This window comes from Alligator sinensis, unplaced genomic scaffold (assembly GCF_000455745.1).
Source record: "Alligator sinensis unplaced genomic scaffold, ASM45574v1 scaffold853_1, whole genome shotgun sequence".
Lineage (NCBI taxonomy): Eukaryota > Metazoa > Chordata > Crocodylia > Alligatoridae > Alligator > Alligator sinensis.
In genome coordinates, this window is record NW_005842005.1 from 1348730 (window position 1) to 1374051 (window position 25322).

The 25322-nt window shown below is 42.8% G+C and overlaps 1 protein-coding gene across 4 annotated transcripts in view; it reads right to left on the minus strand.

Annotated features, from left to right (window-relative positions):
* The window catches only part of TNNI3K (TNNI3 interacting kinase), a 190324-nt gene that overhangs the window by 52566 nt on the left and 112436 nt on the right, over nt 1-25322 (minus strand). For all 4 annotated transcript variants that reach the window (XM_025201817.1, XM_025201815.1, XM_025201816.1 and 1 more), the window contains exons 18-21: nt 19171-19223; nt 17574-17626; nt 16263-16395; nt 13023-13132 (exon numbers count right to left, since the gene is read on the minus strand). In XM_025201817.1, the coding sequence (XP_025057602.1) occupies nt 13023-13132; nt 16263-16395; nt 17574-17626; nt 19171-19223 (349 nt within the window). The remainder of the gene's footprint in view (nt 1-13022; nt 13133-16262; nt 16396-17573; nt 17627-19170; nt 19224-25322) is intronic.

The window sequence follows — 25322 nt, forward strand, 5'->3', positions numbered from 1 at the left end:
CTCGTGAAGCAAGAAAGCTACTATAGAAACTTTAATTTATTACATTCTTACCTGTATGATTTATATGTTTATTTATGTTATTATGTCTTTGACAAACCTTGTATTTATCACAGGAGCCGTTGGTCTCACGTGCCTAATTTTAGCCCTCTTTAAATGGAAACTTCAACAAGGCAAAGCAAATGAACACGTATCAGAAAACTGCTGTTGCAGAACTCTAGATGAATCCCAGTGTGGTCATGAGCCAAGAAATTACCTCACTATGGGATACTGTAACTGCCACTTAACTCAGGAAAATGAAATAAAGGTCATGTCCATTGTGGGATCTAGCAGGGAAATGCCACTTTTACAGGAAAACAGGCATCATGAAACAGAAAACTCTATGTCCATAGGCCTAGACACATCACTTCAGAGCATTCAAAGAGAGAATGAACATCAGAAGAGTGGCTCATCTGTGTGCTTTAAGTGCAGACTGATGGAGTCATGTCCTCAAGAGCTTTATGGGAATATGCCTATGAATAATGAAGCAGTTACCCTGACAAAAGATTTCTACAGAAGAGATTGTAAACCAAGCAGTTTTGAGCAGTGGGAAGATCTACAGACTACAGTATTGCATGACCTTTCAAAAATCAATCATGGTGAGTTTTCCTTCAGTAGAAAGTACTGCAGGGCAGAAAAGTACAAATGAAAAGTAAATACTCTGGACCTGATTCACCATCATCATGCACTTTTTACCACAATTTATTACTTGAGTAAACTAATACATTATATTGTCTGTGCAAAGGCATAAGTGACTATGAAAAGGTCAAAAAATGAAGAATCTGACTCGAATAACAGATTTTAACATTGAGAAAAGACCATGCCTTGCTTTGACAAATATGAAATAAGGGTTAGGCTATAGATAAGGTGACCATAAATCCTGGCTTGGCCGGGGCAGTCCTGGATTCTGTAGGCCAGTCCCATCTGATTGGTAAAAAGTCCTGGGCCAAAGTCCAATGGGAGGCAGAGTAGCATGGTGTGCCAAGCAGGTGGGTGGTTAGGCATTGATGCTGCTGTTTGGGAGCAAGATGGGTGGTCTGGACCCGGCATGTGCAGGCGGAGTGATGCCTGCTCCAGTCTGCTCGCATTACTCCCATACAGCTGCAGGAGTGCCTGACCACCCACCTGGCTGGTGCAACATGCCAGTCTTCTGAGCTGCCAGACTCTGGCCCGGGACTTTTGAGTAACTGTCTGGGACTGGCCTACATAATCCAGGACTGTCCCAGCCAAACCAAGATGTATGGTCACCCTAGCTATAGGACACTTAGCTGTCTTACTTAAGGACACTGAAAAAGTAGACTGCTTTGACCTAAAGTAGGACACCAAGTTTTCCCATCCCGTCCCTCATCCTTCTAAAGCTAATGACTTTTTGTTAAGAGCAAACTTGCCTTAAAAAAAAAAAATCCTGGAATAGCAATTATGCTATTGAGCATACTGGCATTTGATTAGGTCCAATTATAGGATGTCTACCTTTAAAATAACCCTTTATTATGGTACTGACAAGGTCTCCAAATGCGCTCTCACCTGTGGATAAGAGCCTTGATTTGCATCACCATTCAGGACACAAAATTTTGTCTCAGTAAATCAAGCCCATCTAGATATCTCCCTTCATGTCTTTTGTTCTCTCTCTTCTTCCTTTTTCTGCTTCCTGTGGATAAGGTACCTTCCCTATCTCATCATGGGATTATCTTCTTTCAAATCCCTTACAGCTAGGGATAGACATTACATATAAACCAGTTTAAGTGATCAGAAACTGATTTAAACCTTTAACAGAACATATGCTCAGTTCACATAAAGCCCTTGAATGCTAATGCATTAACCCAGCTCTCCACAAAATACCATGCTAGCTTAAAGCACAATATTAACAGCCAGCACTAACCATTGCCATGAAGGAACACAGTCTAATTACTGTGAGGAAAATTAGGGTGTGAATTTACTATTCTGTGGTAATTTCCCATTCTGCACTTCTATCTCATAGTAAAAACAAGATTTACCCCAGTAAAAATGGGTTAAGTTACCTTGCAGTTATGATGGGTAAAAGCATCACCCATCATAGATGGTGAAATACCTAACAGGCTGTGAGTTCACATCCTGGACTACTTTATGGTAATTTATTTGTGTTCTCCTACTGATAAGTTGTAAACTGTTCAGGCAGGGAAAATTTTTAATTCTGTGTTTATACAACGCCTAGCTGAATGGAGTCCTGACCCATGACCCAGGCTTTCGGATGCTACCACAACACAAACAACAAAAAATAGCCCCACACAATAAAAATAAATGATAGTTTTAAAAAAATTTCACATTATGGGGATTATGAATGCCAGCTGGAACTTGCATGAACTCCAGAATGTAGAGCAGCCCTTGAATGCTAGTGCATTAACCCAGCTCTCCACAAAACACCATGCTAGCTTAGATGGGCAGATGGTCTACCCATAAGGGTATATGGGGACAGATGCAAAGGAAGGAAACACTTAAATTATTCCTTTGGGTCTTTGAATAATTATGTGAAAAATGGGTACTTCTTAAATGGAGATTGCCATATGTTCCTCAATATCTCTCTCCTCACATAGATCTTAAATTCCGTTCAATATTGTTAATGATTTTTAAATGATTTATCTGGCCCGCGGCGCCCCTAAAAAATTTAGAAAATTACTATTTATCTGCCCCTGGCTGCCTGTCATGCAGCCTTCAATGGCTTTCCAAACTCAAAAGGTGGCCCTCTGCCCTAAATAATTGCCCACCCCTGTGATAGGTGATCAGTTAATGGAAGAATCAAATTATCAGATCCTCACAAAGTTTGAGGAGAATAAAAATTAGAGGCTCTGACTCACCTTGGTAAGCAAATTATAAACCAGTAAATACTCCCACTGACATGAATTTGACTGTTGCTGGAAGAAGAGGTTTTACAGTCTGGTGCCTCAGTTTGCTGACTGCAGGTAATACTTTTTCATAGCCACCATTGCTATGGATTCTTTGCTGACTTGAGAGATGAATGTACACAACTTGATTTCACTCTAGGTACTAGAGGTAGTACTTTAAAAAAAAGGAACTCAAGTGCCTAAGTCTCATTTTTAAAAGTAAAGCAATTTGGATAATTGATAAGGCATTTAAGCAGGTAACTCCCATCAACTCCAGTTAAAATGTAGACCTTGAAAAATCCAGCACTTAGTAGAGTCCAAGTCCCACTGACTTTTAATCAGACTGCTACCCATGTCGTTTTTGAAAATGGGACTTTAGCTTTTTCGAAAATTCTCCCACAGAGGTTTCCTTTGAAGCCAAAGTCACAACGTGACAGGTCATATCGTTGCCCCAAGGCATGGGCTGGCAAGATCAATGAGGAAAAACATGTACGCAAGGCGTGTCTACACGAGGCATTTACTGCGGAGCTGCCCAAATTCTCTCTGCAGTAAAGTCTCAGTGTCTACACGTGCAGCTCTATTAGGCCACAGGAATCTAATAAACTCTACAGCAGATTAGCACTTGTAAATAAAAGTACTGTCTTGCTGCAGAGTTTTTTCACGAGCAGCAATGCACGTGTAGACACTGACAGGGCTGGCTAGGGCACAAGGGTGCTTCAGTGCGGGGGCTGCCTGTCAGCTAGCCCCACACTGAAGTACTCTTGTACCTCAGCCAGCCTCTCTGCAGCACATTGAGCTGGCCCAGAGCAGCCCCAGGCTGGCAGGCTGACTCTCTGGACCCCTTGCCAGCCGGCTCAAAGTGCTATGGCCCTGGGTGCATGTGTAAATTCACCACCTGTGAGTAATAAACTCTGGGGTGATATGCGCCAGAGTTTATTGTGTCACATTAATTTCCTGTGTAGATGCTCCCACAGTCATGCAAAACAAACCTAAATACAAAGCAAAACCATGTAGAAGAAGAGAGAGTTCCTATCTCTAGACTTGATTATTCAACTAAAACAGCTATCATGAAACAAAGACATACCAAGAGTTTTTTTTTCCTTCTTAGCTCTGTTATTCCTAGGGTTTCCCTGCAGATCCCTTTGTGTCCTTGATTCCAATTTTATAAGCACTGGAGAAACACTCACTTCTGTTACTGTGAGGCAGAGTTTAGGGAATCCACCTGTTACAAGTCACCATGCTTTGCCCACTAGACAGGATGGTGAGTAATGACTCAGAAGAGCCTGAATTCCTATGCTCAACTTGTTTTTGATCCTACTTTCCTGTCACAATGGTCTTAAGGATAGGTTCTTATGAATATGAGCCTTCAAAATGATGCTGCATCTAGTAAAGTGAGCAAAACGCTGGCTTGCATCCATAGATGCTTCTCAAGAAAATCCTGGGACGTCATTCTCCCATTGTACTCGGCCTTGGTGAGGCCGCAGCTGGAGTACTGGGTCCAGTTTTGGGCTCCACAATTCAAAAAGGATGTGGAGAGGCTTGGCAGAGTCCAGAGAAGAGCCATGCGCATGATCAGAGGTCAGGAATACAGACCTTATGATAAGAGGCTGAGAGCCATGGGACTCTTCAGCCTGGAAAAGCGCAGGCTCAGGGGCGATCTGGTGGCCACCTATAAGTTTACTGGGGTGTTCACCAGTATCTGGGGGAACATTTGTTCACCAAAGCACCCCAAGGGATGATGAGGTTGAATGGTTATAAACTACTGCAAGACCGGTTCAGGCTGGACAGAACCGGTCTTAAGGAAGTTCTTAAGGAAGAACTTCTTTACTGTCCGAGCCCCCAAGGTCTGGAATAGCCTGCCATTGGAGGTGGTTCAAGCACCCACACTGAATGGCTTCAAGAGAAATTTGGCTGCTTATCTTACTGGGATCCTATGACCCCAGCTGATTTCCTGCCCCTGGGCAGGGGGCTGGACTCGATGATCTTCCGAGGTCCCTTCCAGTCCTAATGTCTATGAAATCTATGAAATCTATTCTTAGGAAAGATAGGTTCTTATGAAGATATAGCTGACACTATAACCAATTAAATGTAACTAAAATGTAAAAGTAAAATGTAAGTGTCTTACCCAGATTGGACTGAGATGCTAGCTAAATCACTTGATCCCAGCTGACTTCCTGCCTATGGTGGGGTGGGGGGGGAGGAGACGGGGCTGGACTCAATGATCTCATGGGGTCCCTTCCAGCCTTGAATGTCTATGAATCTATAAATAGTTGGTGCTGTGCCACATGCAGGAAAAGCCTTTTTGGCACTCTCTCTCAATACGCTTTCCAAACAGCTGCTTGTACTAAATTCCAACATTTGTTTTTAGCAGACACCAGGAATGACACATTTAACAGAAGATGCGCAATTCCTGCGTCCTTGGCCACAGAGAAACTTGAACAGCATTTAACAAATGAATTGTGGCAATCTCCATCAAAACCAGCAGACAGCTTCAAACTTCTCAGTCTAAGACATTTTATTACAAGCGCATCATCAGTACCCAACATGCCAGTCAACTCAAAAGAGTGTTGCATTCAAAAGACATTACAAAGTCATAGATCACAACACAGTGATCAATGTGAATTGCTAGAAAGAAGCACAAATGGTTCTCTGCAGCCAGGCAACCCCCTTATCTGTAAATATGTGGACTGTGATGAATTGCAGAGTTATATGAAAGAAAAGAAAGAAAGTCATAGGGAAAAATTAAAGTTGGAGAAAGAGCAAATCAAAAGTAGTAGCAGGATAGTAGAAAGTGGCCTTATGAGTGATGAAGAGATACCATTATCACCAGGTGTCAAGAAAAGATGTATACCAAAGAACGTTAGCTTTTATGTACCGGACCTGGCAATAGCAAACAGGTTGGATGCGATGACGATGGACTCAAATGAGGCAGAATTCCATAAGAAACAACTGCAAAAGAGTATTCAAAGAAACCAAACTATTATTTTGAAAAATAGAGGTCACGATACTTCAGAAGCAAGAAGTGCAGTCAGCTTATTGTCTTCTCATCCAAGGATTTTTGGAAATGAAAGCTGGCTGAGGGAAAATGAAATCTCTCAGAAATGCAAAATGAGGCACAAAGGACAAGACTACTTGACTGTAAAATTGAATTTACTTCCCTTTAGAAAAGTGAGAATCCACCCAGATAAATCACCTTTTAATGAAAAATCACAACCAAAATCCAGTCATCATCCCAAACAACTGCCAAATGAAACTGAGAAGAAAACGTCACCAAATTCAAAAGAATTGAAAAGGACAGAAGGAAAAACAAACTGCACATCCTCTTCTATCACAAAAGTACAGCCAGGTACCAGGGAGAAGAGGGTCATGGCTGCTCTGCAGTTCCCTGAGAAGCAGCTGTCAGCTGGAAGGAAAAATGCGGAAAGTGCCGCTATTATAATAAATAATGATGCAGCAGAGTTTCCCGAGGAAAGCTGCAGCTATCCAGTAGTGAATGTTTCTCAACCTTTCAGGGATATTACTTATGCAGGAAATACTAAAGGTATCCCATCATACTGCTCTACAGAAGCTATAATATATAAAAGCAATTCACCTCCACCCTCACCGCATGAGTTGACAAGAATTGTTACTCCTGTATTTCTGGAACCACAGAATTCACAAAATCGGCCAAGTGGTATTTCCAAATCCCTGTACTCTATGGAGGAAAGTGGTGAAGATATGACAGAATTTCCTGTGTCACATATGCACCAAAATTCAAAGATGACTGCAGCTCTAGCTCTCACTATTCAAAGGGGAGTTGCAAATAACACAGAGGAAAAAATTCCTGACAATGCATCTGATACAGACTTAGATTCACACATGGACGAACCAGTTCAAAACACTAGCCAAAGCCGAATGGGAAGCCAAGAATTACAAAGCCAAGATGAAAACTTAGTGAAAGAAAGATTGGAGAGTCCTGAAAGGACTGAAGAATGTGACTTGCTGGGAGAAAGTCTCTGTGCTGAAGGATCTCAGAATGTGCCTGTTCTATCCCGGATTCCACCAGATTACCATATAGTTTCAACAGAACCATATCTTGTTCCCAGCCAAAGTGGCACAACGCCTCTAAATGGCACAAATAGTTTGCATCCATTTTCTCAAGCCAATGGGCATTTAACTAGTAGAAGTAAAGAAGGGACTGGCAATAGAAATGACCTGCACAAAACTGATAACATGGAAGACAATGGGATGAAAACAGAACAGAGAGAAAATAAAAAGCCACCCAATGACAATGAATCACTCTTTACAACGTTAATCCCAGAGACCCAAGTGAATTCTGCTGGCCCAACAGAATATATCCTGCAAGTTTTGGATGATGTGAATGGTGAAAAAGGCAAAACATACCATAAAAACACTATCATGTCTAACACATCTAGTATTACCACCTCCCCTGAAACTGAAAATATTTTACCAGGTAGTAACACTAATCTTCAAATGAACAATAACAGCCACATGGAGAATGTGCACGATACAAAAGATTTACAAAACAATCAACCTAATGAAGGAAACAATGTACTTGATGAAGGTGAAATGCCAGTGGAAGAACATAAAAAGCCTTTTTTTACCAGTTAAAAGATACTAGGTTCGAGACAGAAAATTAGGTACCTTTAATTCGTAGCAGAACAAATGCAGCTGAAAACTCTGCTCCAAAAGCTATACCATACGCACCATCTGCTGAATATGCTAATATGTCACCTTTAGAGCCAGAACAAAGTAAGCGAGGAAAATAACTCAAATAATTATCACGTTCCCGTTTTGCTTTTTTCAGAACTACAAACAGTCCTAGCCTTTCTGAAAATCATCATCATTATTGTGGTAGAAAATTCCAACAAGTCAATGAACATAAAACCGTATTTGATTGAATCCATGCAAAACACTGGAAGACAAGTCAACTAGAGACATTTTACTCAATTATACGAGCACTGTTTTGGGGAAAATAAGAAGTCAAAAAGCAAACATGTATTTGGCACTGTCAGAGCAACCAAACAGCACAATTCAGGGCATAAACAAGAGAAAGCAGGGAAATGTTAACTGACCAGAGCTCCACTTGATGTTTATGATCTGGAATATACAAGCGCAGATTTCAGTCGATGTACAGTACTGCATTTATGACAACTATAAATGTTGCTGCTGCCTACAGTGTACAACTTGCATTATTTAAAACATTTCTGTGCTCCATTTATTACTGCCCTTGCTTGATAGATAATGTAATTTTTTTCTTTAATCTGTAACTATTAAATTTGATTTTAAATTCACTTAGCTCTTTAGGATTTCTGGTCTCTGTACAAACTGTAAAAGTTTATAAACCCTTTAAATTGTTTGGGGGTGGGTGGAGGGGAGAAGAGCAGGAGAGAATGAAATTTGACCCAGTCATTAAAGCAACTGATCCTCTATACAAAGCCTAGTAATTTATTTTTAACCACTAGGTGGAGATCTTTGATTCAGTCATTTCAGAATCACCAAGTAATTAGCTAGTGTAGCTGTGTAAACACCATGGTTTTGTATAAAAAATGGTTTGAACAAATCCAAGAGACTTTCATCTCTTCATTGTTATTAACTAAAGGTTTTGAAAAATAAATATCTCATTAACATATCAACTTCTAGGATTGGTCTCTTGGGCTAGGCAATATATTATCACTTGGTTTTAGCAATCCTTTTTACAAGAGGAGAGAAATGCATTCCTTTGAGAGCAAGAAACAAAATGAAAAGTAAATATATGTTTATGACAATGACATTTCAGGAATGTACAGAAAGAAAAAAAATCTCAGCCTAGGCTGTATTAGGTTAAGACAAGTGGAAAGCATTAAGATGCCTAGAGTACTGGAAGCAAGGCCAAAAATAAGTCCCCAATATTTTTGGAGGAAGACATTTTAATTGTTCCTCTTTTCCTTCAGAGATGATCATAAATTCTGAGATTTATCTGCCCTTTTCCAGACTGACAATGCATTCCTCACCTATTTACAAAAGAGGGAATATTTAATGTAACCATTTTCCAGGAAAACAACTGGAAGTGTTCTTCCTAGCTTCCTTCCTCTCATTTTCATTTCTTTATTCCAATTTTTTTCACCGGCTGCTACTGCAGAGGCAGGGGTAGTTGAATGTTAATCTCAGGGCAGTACAGAAGGAAAATTAAGACCTGTAGAGTGACCTGGATCCTCTTTTTAATTACATTATTTTCTTTTAGTTGATAAAAAAAGAGAAATTCAATACCTGATAAGCTCTAGAAAAGGACCACCAGTACACCCTCCTATTTACCCAGTGCAAGTCAGAAAAAATGCTTTATAAGCAGGGATCAGGGTTTTCTATTTTCTGCAGAAAACCACAGAAAAATGTGGATTTTGCTCTTTAAAGGAGAAAAAAGGTGGATTTTCCCCTTTCCTCAAATGGTCAAAACACAGGTTTCCTCTTTTGCAAACAGCTCTCTGCAGGCAGGCAGAGTTCCAGCCTGCAAGAGCTACTTGCAAAAGGACAGGAAACCCCAAGCCCTGTCCAGAGGGGCTGGGGGCAAGGCCTGAGAATCTGAGTCAGCCAGGGCTGGCTCAGACTCAGTTTCCCTCCTGTGGCCTTTTGGGTAAGTTGAGCTTTTAGGGGCTGGGCCCTGGGGGTGGGAGGCAGCTGGGGGCCCCCTCTAGAAGGGCTGGGGTGGGCCCTGTGGGTCAGGTGAGGGTCATGCTGCTAGTGGGGCTGGGGCATGTGGGGAGAGCTAGCAGGCTGGGCAGGGGGCAGGGCAGGGGTTTGTGGGTGTCCATCACCCTGCCCTGTGCCATGGGCCAAGGCTGGGGCAGGTGTAGGCTGCCTTGTCCCACTGTGCCTCATTTCAGTTGGGCTGGGGCTGGGAGCACTGCCAAGCTGGGGTGGCAATAGCAGCAGCTCAGTGCAGGAAGGAGGGAGAGAGGGATTACATTCTGTGCCCCTGCCCACCAGGCCAGGCACACTCAGGGCAGGGTTGGGGGCTGGGGCTGAGGATGCTGCCCAGCTGGGTTGGCAGTGGCAGCAGTTCAGTGCAGAAGGGAGGGAAGGAGCATGCTGCCCTCCTGCTCACCAGGCCAGGTGTCCTCAGGTCAGGATGGGGGGGCTGGGGCTGGGAATGCTGCTCAGCTGGGGCAGTGCCCAGAGCTAGGGCTGGGATACTGGGGGTGAGCACTGCTCATTCTCTGTGACTGCTGCCCCCTTGCTCACTCCATTGTTGTACCATATCCCACCAGCCTGTGTCTGCAGTGGCTGCTGGCAGCTCTGCTGGGGCTAATACTGGAGGTGGTGACTGGGGCATGCTGCACAGCAGGGCGTGGGGAAGGGAGGAGAGGAGATAAGCAGCACATCTAGCCTGCATGATTCCATGCCTGGCCTGTGGCCTTGCCAGTCTTGCCTGCTCTGAGGGGGATCCTGATCCTGGGAAGCACTCAGGCAGTTGTGATGGGCCAGGGGGAAGTCTATGCTTGGGCTGGAGGTGGGAGCAGGTTGGTCATGTGTGGGTAAGAGAGAGAGAGAAATGGTGGTGGGGGGCACTTTGGAGTCCACCTGGACTGCTAAAGCAGCCTGTACAGGGGGAGGCTGGCCTGAAAGGGAAAGGGCTTGCCCAGCCAGAGGCAAGCCCAGCCCAGTCCCTGAACCCAGTCAAGGGTTTCCCAGGAAGGGTATGGGGACTACTGGGGCCTGGGCACATGGGGGCAGAGAGCAGAACAGCAGGGTGTGGCTCTGCTCAGAGCCACAAAGCAGCAGCAGGCAGGACAGCTGCAGCTGGATCTATGGCCTGGTATGGGGGTCGAAGGGTGGGAGTTGCTGTTGGGAGGGAGTGACTGGGGGGGGATGCGGGTTGGGAGTGAGGGCAACAGAATGGGCAGGGGCAGGGCACCAGCATGCTAAGCACCACAAAGCAGCTGTGGGAACAGTCACAGCTGGACTTGCATCCTGGTGAGCAAAGGGGGCAGGGAGAAGTTTGATCTTCTATGATAAAAAAACCCAAAAACAAACACCTAAATATATAGTATTTAGAATGTATTTTACTATAATGATTGAGGCACTGGTAGGCTTCTGAAGTGCTTTAAAATTGTAAATATATCAATAAAACATTGTGTGCATCTGATACCTATATATATCTACCACTATATATATATAGTGGCCTTTCATTTTAATTACAGAAAAATGCAAATTTGGGGGGTTTTAATCAGAGAATTTTGGATTTTTAAACAGAGAAAACCAGGATCCCTATTTACAAGAGAAACTTATAAAGCCCTGTTACATGCCTAAATAATTATATCCTATAATTAAATCTATCTAGACTTTTCTTTCTCTCTGTCTTCTTTACACACTTTAGCAACTTTGCCTCTCTTGGCAGGCTAGCCTACAAGGCTAGGGACAGAAGTTACACATAAACTGGTATAAGTGATTGAAAACCAGTTCAAATCTGTAACACAACAGAAGTTCAGTGCACATAAACCACTTTCAAAATGGCTGAAACTGGTTTAAGATAAACCTGGTTGGATGTAGTATCAGACTTAACTGATTTAGGTAAAATCAGTTTATTGAATTTCTGTCCCAGATCTCCCTCCCTCCCCCCAGATTCAAGTTAACTCCCAGTCCTTGCCCATCCTGGGATGCTTTGCACCTCCTCTGCAAACCCCCTCCCCCCTTCCAGGCTGGGTGGGCTAGCTTTGGCCCAAGTTGTCTCCTCCAGCCTAGCAGGAACGCATGCTCCAGCACCCCCTGGTTTCTAGCCTAAGCCACTGCAGGTATGTGGCTACATTTCTGGAATCAGAAGTGAATGTCTGTTCACTTACTCATCAGTTCAGTCTATGCAGCTTAGACTAACCTGTGAAGATTGAATCAATTCAGCTGTGGGCTTTTTGAATGTCTGTACTTATCCCGAAAGCTGATGCCTCTCTGAAGAAGCTAGTTTGCAAGATGCTTGATCTTCGGTCTAACTTCAGACTAATATGGCTAACTACCTCTCTCGTTTACTTGTGCAGTCACACCATTTTTTTTCATTTCAGTCAGTTTCTGCTGATTTCCTTCCTAGCTGTTTTTAATCAGCCCTTCTGTTTCTTTCTTTTCTCCTTCTCTTATACTTTCTTTTGTGTCTGACTAGATGCAAAATTAACTAAAACATCTCCTTTTCAAACAATAGAACAGACAAAAATAGGAAGACAAAACATGCAAACCGTGTAGGATTGAAAACCCAAAACAAAAAAGACCCCAGCCATAAGGGAAATGGAGTGAGCAAAAGAAAGGGTGTTATTAGTACCACATACAAATTGTCAGGGCAGGAGATATATGGCTCATCTAACCAGGCTGCCTCCACTTTGTTACTGTATATGCTTTCTATCTTGTCAGTTGAAATATTAAATCAATTAAGGGTTCATTTGTGAGTCAGACAGAGCACTAAGCATTACCCTAGTACCAGCCACAAGAGGTTCTGTGATCTAGGCACACATTGCTGAGTCGCAGACCCTTGGTTGGCAATTTGCTGCTGGCCAATGTTAAAAACAAATGCACTGAGCTGGCTCAGCTGCACCTTCAGTGAGTGGAGAAGGGTTACAGCTCCAAGTCTACTCTCCAGTCACCTATTCTGAAGGGTGATATAAGCAGTGCCCAAGCCCAAGGTTTAGGTAGCGCATGCCAATGTGCAAGAGGAGTCCCTACTCTCCTGCATGGGCAGACAGGCCAAGTCATGATTTGGGTTCAAACAAAAAGCCACAAGAGAGCAGTTAATTATAATAGTCATCAGATTTCTTTATGGGGGGGTGTAAATGCTACCTAGACCAGCCTCCACTGGTCCTCAACAGTGGGTCATAGTTTCCTTCTGAGATTTATCCTAGAGAAAAGATTTCTCCATGTGTCTTCATTTGTAAGAGATTCCTCAAAACAAACTGAAGTATATCTCCCTTTCGCTCTCAGAGCTTTCTGTCCTACCAGTCACAAGAATAATTAAGCTATCTGGGGTATCTTCAGAGGTAACAGAAATAAGAGTTAGCAAATTGAAGCATATCCAGCTGGCCATTTTCTTTCTTAGGCCTTTGTAAATAAGGCCTTTTACACATGACAAACCTTTGCAATCACGTCTCTGTAGATGAAGGAAGTGGGTGCACTTACCTCAGGACATGCATTCCAGCCCCTCATTAACAATGATGATATGGGCTTGGGAATTGAATACCCTATTGGAGGTCTGATGTGATGGTAGGCCATATCTGCTGCAGCAGCAGCTGCAAATAAGATGACATAATGAAGCTTAATTAATATTCAGGTATCATAAATATTCCTATGCAAACACATTTTATTTTGCTATGTGAATAAATTAGAGTCATGAACAGCTAAAAAATGCTTAAGTAGCAAACTGGCAGGTAAAGCCAATGGGTCAAAATATTTTAATGTAACAACCAGTGATTCTGCATATGAATGAACTTCTGCCAAGGTTAAAGCTGGTCGAAGATGATCAGGTTCAGGTGCAGACCATATAAAATAGCCTTTGAAAGAAACATCAATTAACCCTCACCTCTCAGATGACATTATAATAAAAGTCCTTCATTAAGAGAGAACGACCAAGCATCTTTCAATAATCAACTTAATTAGATACACTCAAGTTACGGATAAATTGTTACCACATTCTATCTTCCCATATCCTGACTTCCCAAACGTTTAAGTCAACTGTGCGAGGGGTTTCCAAGCATTTATTTAGAGAAAAAAAGGAGTGCCTTTTTATATGGGCTAGTCACTACTGATTATGATAAAAAGATCAGACTATTTTCCTAATTGTGTTTATATATCTAGTAATTTAAAAAAACATAATTGATCTCCTGAATTCTTTTTAAACAACCAGGATATATCAAGTCAAATCAAATTCCTCATAGACAGAGCTAAGTAAACTTCTTTGTTAACTGACACTTTTAAATGATGTATCATCAGTCTATGGCATCTGAAGGGAGACCAGGAGATTTCCATCTTGAGATTTTAACAAGAATGGTTTAATTTTTTTTAACCAGAGCCCATTCTCATTACAGTTTTTGTCACAAGAATAGATTAATTTGAGCCACTGTCTGTGTTGCAATCTTGACCTCTATAACGATGTTTCAGAATATTAATATCAGTTAAGTATGATATGTAGTGGGGGGCAGGAGGAGAGGACAGCAGGGGCAAAAACATTTTGCTTAGTTTAGATCCCAGTTTAATGTGACTTTGAAAGGATGAGACAAACATTGATGGTTTTATGTTTTTCTTACATGCAGTAAAAAAGGAATAAACAGAGATAAAGTTGTTAGTGAAAAATAAATATAACTATCTTTCTATTTACACACTCTATTTCTTTCTCCATACTACATTCTAGATGAAATCCTAGCTGACTAAAGTCATTGGGAATCTTGCTATTGATTTTAGTGCAGACAGGATTATACCCAAAGTACAGTATTGTGTGTGAACATTTGAGTGTATATAATACTGCATATACTCTACTTAGGTCAATGTAACTTTTGAGGTGTTCTTTTCTTCCTAGGGATAGCATGGCTTTCCCATCAGTTATCAAGAACATAGAGCTAAAAAAATAAAACAAACAACATCCTTTTTAATGCTGAACGAAGTGGCAAGAATATGTTTCTGAATTGATTTTTGAAACAGAAAAGTAGTTCAGATGGTTCATGAAACTTCCTACTCCAAGATTTGTGCAATACTAGCATGCAGTATTCTCTTTTGATCGGTAAGTGATATCCTTCTATTCTTAAACATAGCGCAACTATAAATAATAAGAAGTATTAAGGAATAAAATTACCATTGTCATGTAGAATTGTGCTTCAGTTCTTAAATGTATTTATTTACAAGAGATAGGATAAAACAGCTTTATTGAATGTACTGAAAGTCAGTCTTTTTTACTGGGAACTCTGATAATTTTTCCATAACCATAAAATTCCTGCATTACATGGGGGACATTCTCCTTCCAGACTCATACTGATATACCTGTGACTCCAGCCTTTCAAACTCTCCAGCACAAGTATGCCTAAAGCTGGGATCTTGCCACCACTTGGGCTGGTCTGTGCTGTATGTAGCATGTGTGGTCAGTCCAAGACCCATGGGAGGCTGAATGACAGGGCTCTGTGGGCCAGATCTAACCCATGGGTCATATTTCTGACACCTTGGGCATGTCCACACATGCAGGCACGTGCGCTTGAAGCAGCTCAAATAGAAGCGGTGCAAATTTGAGCCCGGGCTTTTTGCCTCAGCGCTAGGCAGGAGCCCCAGGGCCACAGCTTAACCACTCATGGTTTGCCCTAAGCTAGATAACTAGCTAGAGACTATATACAGTTGCTGATATTTTATTTTCTAATTGGGCAAAAAAATTACATAGTATAAATAAAAACTGTTTTTCCAAGAACAGAATTTAATTCACTGTCTACTCTTCCTTCAACAAGCAAAAAATCTGTTTAAAATCCATCCAAGAGCCCTTGCAGATATAACATCTCTCCTCTTAACCACCATATTTTGCACACCCACCTTCCCATAAAAAAGAAGTTGCCCAAATGTTGAGGAACTTTCCATTTCTGGAATGGTTTCCATTCAGTTTCCAAAGTTCTACCCAAATCCAGAAGCGCCCTGAAGTTCATATAGTCTCCTACAGGAGAAGTCAACTGGGGGTACGCGTGCCCGTGGGGGTACTTGGGAAGGCCTTAGGGGTACGCGCAGGCAGGTGGGAATGGAGTGCCACCGCCTCTCAGGAGCAGGTCCGGGGCAGGGCAAGGGCAGCAATGCCTCTCTGTGGGTTGCACATGGCAGGGGCTGCTCCCACCCACTACCCCACACTGCCGCTGCTTTGCATCCAACCCCCTCCCCCTCGCATACATCTGGCTGCCAGGGTTACACTTACTAAAAAAGTTTGAAAACCCCTGGTCTACTACTATAATGAAGCAAAAAATTATTATAATGATTAAAAAAAATCAGAAAGGTGATACCACTGGTTGCAAAGTTACAGTCCTGGAAATGCTGAGTTGTTGGTGCTAGGAAGCTATTCTTTGTGGATACATTCCTTAGTTACCTAAGAATATGTGCTAGAAGACAATAAAGTGAAAATAACTTGATAATTTCAACAGCCTTGAAAGGTAGAAAGCATGTGCTGTTGAAAATTCCTGAAGGTAAAACCAGGTCCTGGAGTCACCTATTTCCATTAAATAGATAGTGCATCTATTTTACTGAATAATAGATGATTGTAGTGTGTTAGTTTTGGTTTTAATTGGATGACAGGCTCCTAACACATTTAGAATTCTAGTAAAATATAGATTATTCAGATGCCATGCAGCTACTTCTCTGTAGTTTAGAGGTGTAAGTGGTCCTAATGATAGCTGAGTACCTTACCTGGTTTAAGGTGTGCAAATGGTATTTCACCTGTTAGCAATTCCCAGAGACACAAAGCATAACTGAAAACATCAGCTTTTATCGTATATCTTGTACACTGAGTGAATACCTCAGGGGCCATCCAGCGTAGGTTCTGTACATCAAGAAAACATCAATAATGCATTAACAAAGTGTTTTGTTCCTTTGCTGGGGATCATGTCTTTTTCTCTACTTTTGCATTTGCTTTCTGTCATTTTCTGCAATAAGCTAATGGGTAAAGCTGTTAAAACAAATATTCATTGTAGCATATAAAATTCATAGAGTAAATCACAACATGGTATATTGTATATTCAGCATTAGGATGACCTTCACCTTGCCTGTATAAAAGCAAAGTAAGCTGTCTTTATCTAAGAGAAGAGTAGCATAGAGCATACTCTATAAGCTGAAATCTAAATTCCCACCCTGAGAGCAGGCAACAGAGCTTTAGCATACCTAATTCCAGTTATAGCTGCTAAAATCTATAGGGTAGAATAATGGCAGTGGCAATTATGTGCATGTAGGGAGTTTGTCTTCTGTCCTGAGCTATCAATGCATTCTGCAGAAGCCTACATATGTAGCTGCTTCACAAACAAACAGCAACCCGCTGGTTTAGAAGTGGATGGTCTTACTCTGGTCCTTTGCATATACTGTCAGAACCAAATGGACATCAAAACTGAAGCACTTCTGCTCATATAGTTCTTTCACATTACTGTTTTTAATAGGATGATTTCAAAACCCCATTGCTAATGCTATAATATAGTCCATGGTAACTGATTCTGACTCAGCAGTGTATCACGACCTTTGTGTAACAGGTGGAAACGGTACGGGCTACATTTTGTAAAGGTGTTTGTGAAACTTTGGGTATTGTTTTAAACAACTGAAATTACATGAGAAGTTTATCTGAGAAAAGAACTTAGAAGGAAATCTATGTTGGATAACAACAGCTTCCTCTTTAGAAATTTGAACCAACAGCAACACGTGTGTGTCATTTTGCATTTCATACCAAAGAATCAAGGGGCAGTGGGGCCATATAAAAACACCTTTTTTAAATACACTCACAAACAAGTTCTCTATTGTGCAAAGCATTAGGTAGTTAATAATTTCTGTCATTATAAAAGCTGATCTCAAACATTTTATGAAAGAATTACTATACAAAAGAAACAGGGTGTTATACTGTCACTTGGCAATGGCATTCATTCCAGTTAAAAACACTGTTATACTTTTCATTTGCTCCTAAGATGAATTTACACACATTTTTTTTACTAAGTATGTGGAAAAGAGCAAGAAACAAACCCCAGGCTGTTTTGTCATATTGTCTTCATCCAAGGACTGCAAAAATCTTGATTCTGAGAGGAAAAAAAATAAGTTTCAAATAAAAACACTCTACAGACAGACCCCATTTTTCAGAAGCGTTAGTGGAAACCCAAAACTTTTATAAACAACTACAATGGCCTATTCTTCAATGAGGGTGCATGAAGGCATTTCGGATAAAATGGGACTACCTAAATCAGTGAGCAAGATTCCTGGATGGTAGCAACTGGCTAATAATTCCCATTGACTTGAGTAATGAATAACACCAACTAAGGATTTTTATTTGTAAAGAACATAAAATAATTTGTTTTTAGTACATACTGCTTTCCAGAATGTAACCTAGGAAAGCAGCTAACTTAACTTGCAGTGTGTCTGAGTCAATTGAAAGGCCCTTCATGGATACTATCACACCAGCATCTTCCTCTCTTTTAAATTGATGCTCACAGGCCTCAGCTCTTTTTGACTATATGACATAGTGACAAAAATAATGTAACATGTCCTAAGGTGGCTAGGACTTTGTAGATCAAAATCAGCTGCTTAAGCTCTACACAAACATCAACAGGCAAGTAATGAAGATCTGTGCCCCCAGAAAGTAAAGCCATGGCATTGTCCACCAGCTTCAGATTCTTACGGTGTAACCTGGTCTGATTTTGAAGTAATAGGTTCATTAAGAAACAGCCACATTTTACTCTCCAAATAAAGATAGCTGCTAGAGGACTATATGATAACAGCTTGGTTCCAACACCACCCCCAAACTGCGAATGCCAGTAACAAAAGAGGAAGACCCGTCCTCAATTGGAAAGACAGCTATAGCCCTTGCTGAGTTTTTGGCTGTAGCTGTGTTGGTCTGAGGACATAGGCAGGCAAGGTTCTTTGGTTAGATGTGATATATTTTATTAGACAACTGAGCAGTTGGAAAAAGTTTTTAGCAAGCTTTCGGGTGCACTCACCCTTCGTCAGGCATGGGGAGTCTCTGCTGGCCAAGGAAGCTTCTCTCATTCATTAGCTTCCATTAGCTTCTCTCATTCCTTGGAGTCTCAGACCAGCAGAGACTTCCTAGGCCGGATGAAGGGTGACTGTGCCCAAAAGCTTGCTATAAGAACTTTTTTCCCAACTACTCAGTTGGTCTAATAAAAGATATCACTTCTAACCAAAGAACCTTGCCTAGCCATAACCCTTGAAATGTTCCCATGTGCTTCCTCCATCCTCCCAGAAAAGATTCATTTTTATCTGAATTGAGACTCAGCCATTTGAACTCCATCCAGCTTATATTTCAACCTCAGCTGCTAAGTATTCAACAGCACTAGCTGGCTTAGATGAGACGTGAGGTTCAGGGGTATTAGCATCTTGAAAACACCTTGCCTTCTTGCTTGTCTGTCAAATGACCTCATATATACCATGAATATAAGAAAAACTGCAATAGGGAATCCTAAAGAACCCCAACATTTCTTTTCCAGAGTCATTCCCAAGAAAATAATGAAGCAAAGGGTACTCTCAACTAGTCTGACATTCATCATAGAAAACAGCTGTAGTTTTAGAGAAGCTGATAACATTTTTCAGGTTAATCAGCAAATCTCACCTCCAAAGTCAGCAACAACAGCATGACCATCCTCATAGAGAAGAATATTGTGACTGGAAAAAATAAAAAAAAGCCCCAACTATTAGAATAGGTTAACATGTGATAGTTTTGTGAAATACATTTTAAAGTTCTGACTTGTACCTCAATTCCCCTTCTTTAAACAAAGGTCTGTCAGCAGAGAAGGCACCTTCAGCAAGACCTCCCATTTATTACCACAGAGTATACCTATCTGCTCAGAAGGCAGAAAAGGCAAACCCAAAAGTTTTGTAAATCAAAATGTCAGAGTCATTTTCTAATTAGAATTAGAACAAATACATTTTCTAATTAATAGTAGATCAAATATAACAGGTTTATTAATTATGTGCACAGCATTACCAAAATGAAGTAAAGTAGATGACATTTGAAGATGAACTCAGTCACAGGCTTTAAATAAAATTATTCAGGCCTAATTCTCTTCTTTATTACAACAGTTTTATACTAGTGTAATTCCACTGAATTAACCCCTAATTTACATAGGTGTAAGAGAAGAAGTCTGTAGAGCTTAAATGTAATGAGGCAACTGCCAGAAGCTATAGGAGCCTCATAAGGATGTGCAAAAATAAATACTTTCTTAAAAACATTTTGAATGGAATCTGGAAAGGTTCTTTTCCTTTTCCTCGCCTGGAGGCCTTATTTAATTTTGCTCAGAATAACATCCTGCATTGCTTCAGTTTTCATCCTCTCAAAATGAAAAAGCACACCAAATTAACATCACTCATCAAGAATTGTGATGCTGTCTCAGGAGGCGGAAAAATGGAGAATCTGTTGGGTGACTCAAACGTACTCCCATTTCTGTGTTAGGTTATCTGGTATGCAGTGGCCACAAGTGAATTACAGTGGAAGCTTCACTCATACAGGACGCAAACTACCTTCTTCCTTAGCTTAGATTTTTCTTAAACTGTATTCTGTTTGTCACCAAATTGTTTTAAAATAATTTCTCTACTGGTTTAAATCTTTAGATTTAGGGTCCTTTCTTTAATAACACATATGATGTGCAGCACAGGTGTAACAAGCAATTTCCATATTTTGGGTGGTAGTGGGAGCCAGAGCAGTGGTGACTGCTGAGCCAGAAGTGGTAGCAGCAAATGGATTTGCCCTCTCTAAATCTTCATTCAAAGCTCATGCATTTTATTACTGATGTGCATTTCACAGTTCTGTCCAGTTTATGCTGATTAAACAACCTCAGTACAATTTACAAAAGGAAACTGGAGTGAAATCTGAGCCCCAGTGAAGTTAAGGGGAGTTTTGCTCTAGTAGGGCCCGATTCACACTGCTCTCCATCCTTGCTTGAGTTCCAGTAGGTTTATGCTGGATTATGGATTATGCTGTCTCAGAGAATTGCCAAAGTGTAGGACAATGTGTCAACAGGGGTCTAAAGACATAATATGCTAAGGAACATACCCCTGCAGTCATCTGTATTGTAAAGAAAGGAAGGAAGGATAATTTATGTCTTTTATTAAATATGCATCTAGCAATCCTGTGAGAATGCTTCTAACTCTTACTTAGACCAACTCCTTCTTTCCACATGACATCTGCCTTTAGCTAAATGCCTTTAAAAGTCTGGCCTTTAAACAGCTTTGATAAGTTTATCTCCCGCTATACTCAGTAGAGTATACTTAGTGTACTTATTACATTCCCTCCAGTCTTCTAGCACGGTGGTGTCTATGTATGAATATTCATACATGCAATCACATGAAAGTCAATGAGTGACCAGGAACATTTCTTTAATTGCTCATAATATTAAACAAAAGGAACTCACTAAGTGCTGAGAAATGCATTGAATGCAATTGAAGGATACTGATTTTCACCAAATGTGGACATGGTCCTTTGTATCAAAGGAGTCTTAATACAAGACATAAATTATCCTTCCTTCCTTCCTTTAAAATGCAGATGACTGCAGGGGTATGTGCCTTGGCATATTGTCTTTCTTTAGACCCCTGCTGACACACTGTCCTACACTTTGGCAATTCTCTGAGCAGCATAATCCACAATCCAGCATAAACCTCCAGGAATGCAAGCAAGGATGGAGAGCAAGGATGGAGAGTTAGAAGCATTCTCACAGGATTGCTAGATGCATATTTGAGTGATGGAATAGTTTTAAAAATACATTTGTTAGCCCATTTGCTTTCAGTGGTACTCTGTTTCTTAAGTCAGTTTTGAAAATTTTATCTTAGGCATTTAAAACTTGGAGGCACAACAGTTCATGTGTTAGCATTCAATGTAGGACATCAGGACACCAGGGTTCTAATGCCATCAATATATTGATTTATTGGAGGGACTTAGACAAGCATGTGGCCTCTCTGTGTGTTAGATTTTAATCTGTAAAATGGAGCTAAGGTTTACTATGCTTTGAAAACTGCTTTACAGATTCCTCATAAAAAGTAAAATGAAAGAATCAGTGTTCCTCCATCCATGAAGGGAGAAAAGAGGGAAGATTACTGGAAGTAAAGGACTGGAAGTTAAGAGTGCAAAGAGGCATCAGACAAATGTTGTGTAAGCAGAGACTTAGGACATTTATACTCATACTTTTTTTCCCCGCAACGTGACAGAGATCCCTTGCTTCGGAGCAGATTTGATTAATTGAGTCTGATCCACATGCGAGCTGAGGCAAGCTGCACTGCACTATGTGCAGTTGTATAAGTGGTGAAATGCGCGCCAGCGTGCAGAAAATGGCAGCGGTGTACTTTTGCACTAAAGCACCTCTGAGGTATTTTATTTCAAAAGCATGCTGCCGCCATTTTCTCAGCATTGATGCACATTTTGCCACTTATACAATTGCATGTGTCACAGCACTGGGCACTTTTGACAGTGCCTGGCACTGTGACTCATGCATGTGTAAAAATGCCCTTAGATTCAGACTTGCTCCCAGTGAAGATAATGGCAAAACTCCCCTGAATTTTGAGAGCAGGGTCATAGTCTTAGTTTGTAAGAATCAGTATTTACATTATGGCCTTGAACTCTCCCCTTAATCATAGCAGTTACATTTCATCTTCAAAAAGGGTAAATCAAACCGTGGAAGAAAAATTACATTTCCATTACTTTTCAAATGAAAAACCAAACTTCTGGGTTTCACTGCTGTATGAAGTTTCTCTCACAGCTCTAACAAAAGGCACCAACACTAGCTGATTTTTGGAGCAAAATGCGCATGTCTACATGAGACGCGTTAATGCACAGTAGCCTAATTGAATGCACATTAAGGGCTCGCGTCTACACATGCATGCCTGTAATGTGCATTAAAAATGGCGAATTTAGGCTAATCATGCCTAAATTTGATAAAATGCATTAATGCACATGTAGATGCAACCTGGCACTAACAGCTGGAGCTGTCCAGCTACTAGGGGCTGGCCTAAGTCCAGCCCCAGGGCTCCTGAATGGCTGCCTCTCCTTCCCCAGGGCTGGGCTGCTCTCTGGAAGCCCCTAGCTGCAGGCTGTAAAGCCAGCAGTCGTTATGTGCCCTGGAGCACACACCTAGTGAGCCTGGACGAGATGGATGATCTGTCCAGGAGCCCAGCAGTTGCCATGTGTCCCCCCAGAAAGGTCTCTCCCCCTCCAGAGCTGCTTCTTGGCCACAGGTGAGTGTTGCAAAGGGTTGCAGCTTTCTGCACCCCTTGCCCAGCCTTGAGATCCTCCCAGGGCTGCTGCCTGGCTGTCTCAACCCAGCTGTTCACCCCCAGCTGTCTCCTGCTGCTGCTCACCTCCACCGATCTCCTGTGCTTGCAGGTCCTGTGGTGAGGTGCCTCTGCCATGTGGCACCCAGTCTGTGGCTGTGCCCCTGCGCTGAGCACTGTGGGCAGCCATCCAGGGCTGGCCACATAGGGACAGACATGCAGGGGCCCAGAGAGCTGGCATGGGATGACCATGTCATCATCCTCCTCTTCACTGAGCCCCGGCCATGCCTGTGTGCGTATGTCCATGCCAAATACCAGTGCCCCCAACTCGACCTGGGAGGAAGTGTGTGCCAATGTGCAGAGACAATTTGCTTGGGGTGGGCACTTGAACACCCACATTTACGAGGCCCTGTCAAGTGGGATGCGGGAGCAAGAGCACTCTCAGTCAGTGCAGCAGTGCTGCATAAAAGTCAAGGTCTTGTGGGCATTGTGTATGGCTGTGACCAACTTCAACCATCAATCCGATCATGCCCAAAAGTACATGCCCTTTATGCAAGAGCTGATCTCCATTTTGGCACTCTGGGAGGCAAACTGCACCTCTGTGAGTGCCACCTGGCTGAGTCCCTGCCCTGCCCTAATGCCTCCGGTGACACATCACCAGAGGAGGCCTTCAGCATCCCACCCCATCCTCCTCCCTGGCCACTGCATCTACTGGCAGTTTGGGGAGCCCTGTCCAGTGGCTGCTTTGCCCCCAGCACAGCCCCAGCCCCAAGCATGAGGAGCAACCAGCCATGCCACCTCCAGTCACCAACAGCACCAGCTCCTCCTCAGGGGAGGGTCCCCTGCCTGGGTGCTGGCCCACTGTGCATCACTGGCCATGGACACTGGGTGCAGCCAGATGGCATCACTGATGGGGTGGCCTGTGCTAAGCCACCAGACTTGCCAGCTCTGGACACATGGTAAGTCTCCCACTTGTGGGAGGGCTCTCCCAGTCCCCACCTCTGCCCCTGCCCCTGCCCCTGCCCCTGCCCCTGGCCCTGGCCCCCACTGCCTGCCTGGCCCACCTGTGGTCCCCTAGCTCCAGATTCCCCTCCACAGCAGACAGGTGGGACACAGTTCATAACTTTATTGAACAGCCCATGTCCCTTCAGCTGGGCAGACATGGGTCCCTTATGCTGAGGAAGGCATCGATGATGGTGGCGATGTCCTCAACAGTGGTGGGCAGGGATGCGTAGCACTGTGACACGTAGTCCTCCAGGTGGTGGCAGAGGTTGTGTGACAGCTTGGTCTTGTACCCCACACTTTTATAACTCAGAGCCCTGAACCAGGAGCTCAGATGTACCCAGGGCACCAGGAGGATCAGCAGCAGTAGGGTGTAGTGGCTTGTACAAACCCCTCAGCCTGTACAAACAGATCGTGCACTGCCCAGGGCACACGCAGAAGGGGAACAATCAGGAAGCAGCGGCAGTGTAGGGTGGGGGGGAGTGGGCAGCCCAAGGGCACCTCCCTAGAGAGGTCCCCTGTGGGGAGGGCAGGGGTGCAGCCAGCCCCGCACCCCAGTTGTCTGGAAGCATTGCATGCCCCAAGCCCAGGTGCTGTGGGCTGGACAGCAGTGCAGCTGAGTGGTTGGCCTCCAGGGAGGCCTTGGGCTGGAACTGCAGGAGCAGGTGCTGCCAGCATCCTAGTCTGGCCTGCTCTGGGAAGGGGGTGGGGGAGGCAGGCTTCCTGTGGCCAGCACCCAGCAGGCTGCCTGCCCCAAGGGGGGATGGGGGACTTAGCCAGCAGCCACCAGGGCCCAGGCCTTCCTAGCTGACTAGGGACAACATTTGCTGCAGGATTTTCTGGTAGCAAAATAAAAATAAAATAAAAAAAAAACCTCTGGAAAAAAAAGTGGCACAGAGCATGGGAATATAGTGTGTGCTGGAACAAACAGAGTTTTGGTCCTCCAATGAGATGCTATGGCTGCTGGCCAGAGCATCTCCGCTTCTCCGTTTATGCCCCAGCTGCTCCAGCAGGCTGGGAGCCAGGAGGAGCTGGGCAAGGGCAACCTGCCCAAAGTGGGACACAGTGTCCTGCAACAAGGACACATGCAGGGGAGTGCCCTATGGCACAAATTTGTGCTGCTATTATTTGTGCCACTGCAGACACCACACCCCTGCACATCTGGATATGGTTTATGGATTAAATGTAGTACTTAGATACTATAGTGTTACTGGATTAAATTAGACTAGATTAGATTCAATTCATCTTGATATAACAGATAGGCAGATTTAGTATAGGCAGACTTTCCCTTTCTCCTAACTCTGATCTCAGGTTTCTGGGTAACAAGATGCAGGTGCTGTGCATGTTCATTTAAAGGCACCATGGAATCTGAACCTCAGTCCCATCAATTGCATCTCCTGCCGTGCCACATGTGCATGCCAGAAGAGTAATTTTGGGACTGCACATCAGATCCCAGTGTCACCCTTTCTGTGTTCCAGTTCAGTTCATGATCCCAGGCTCCTG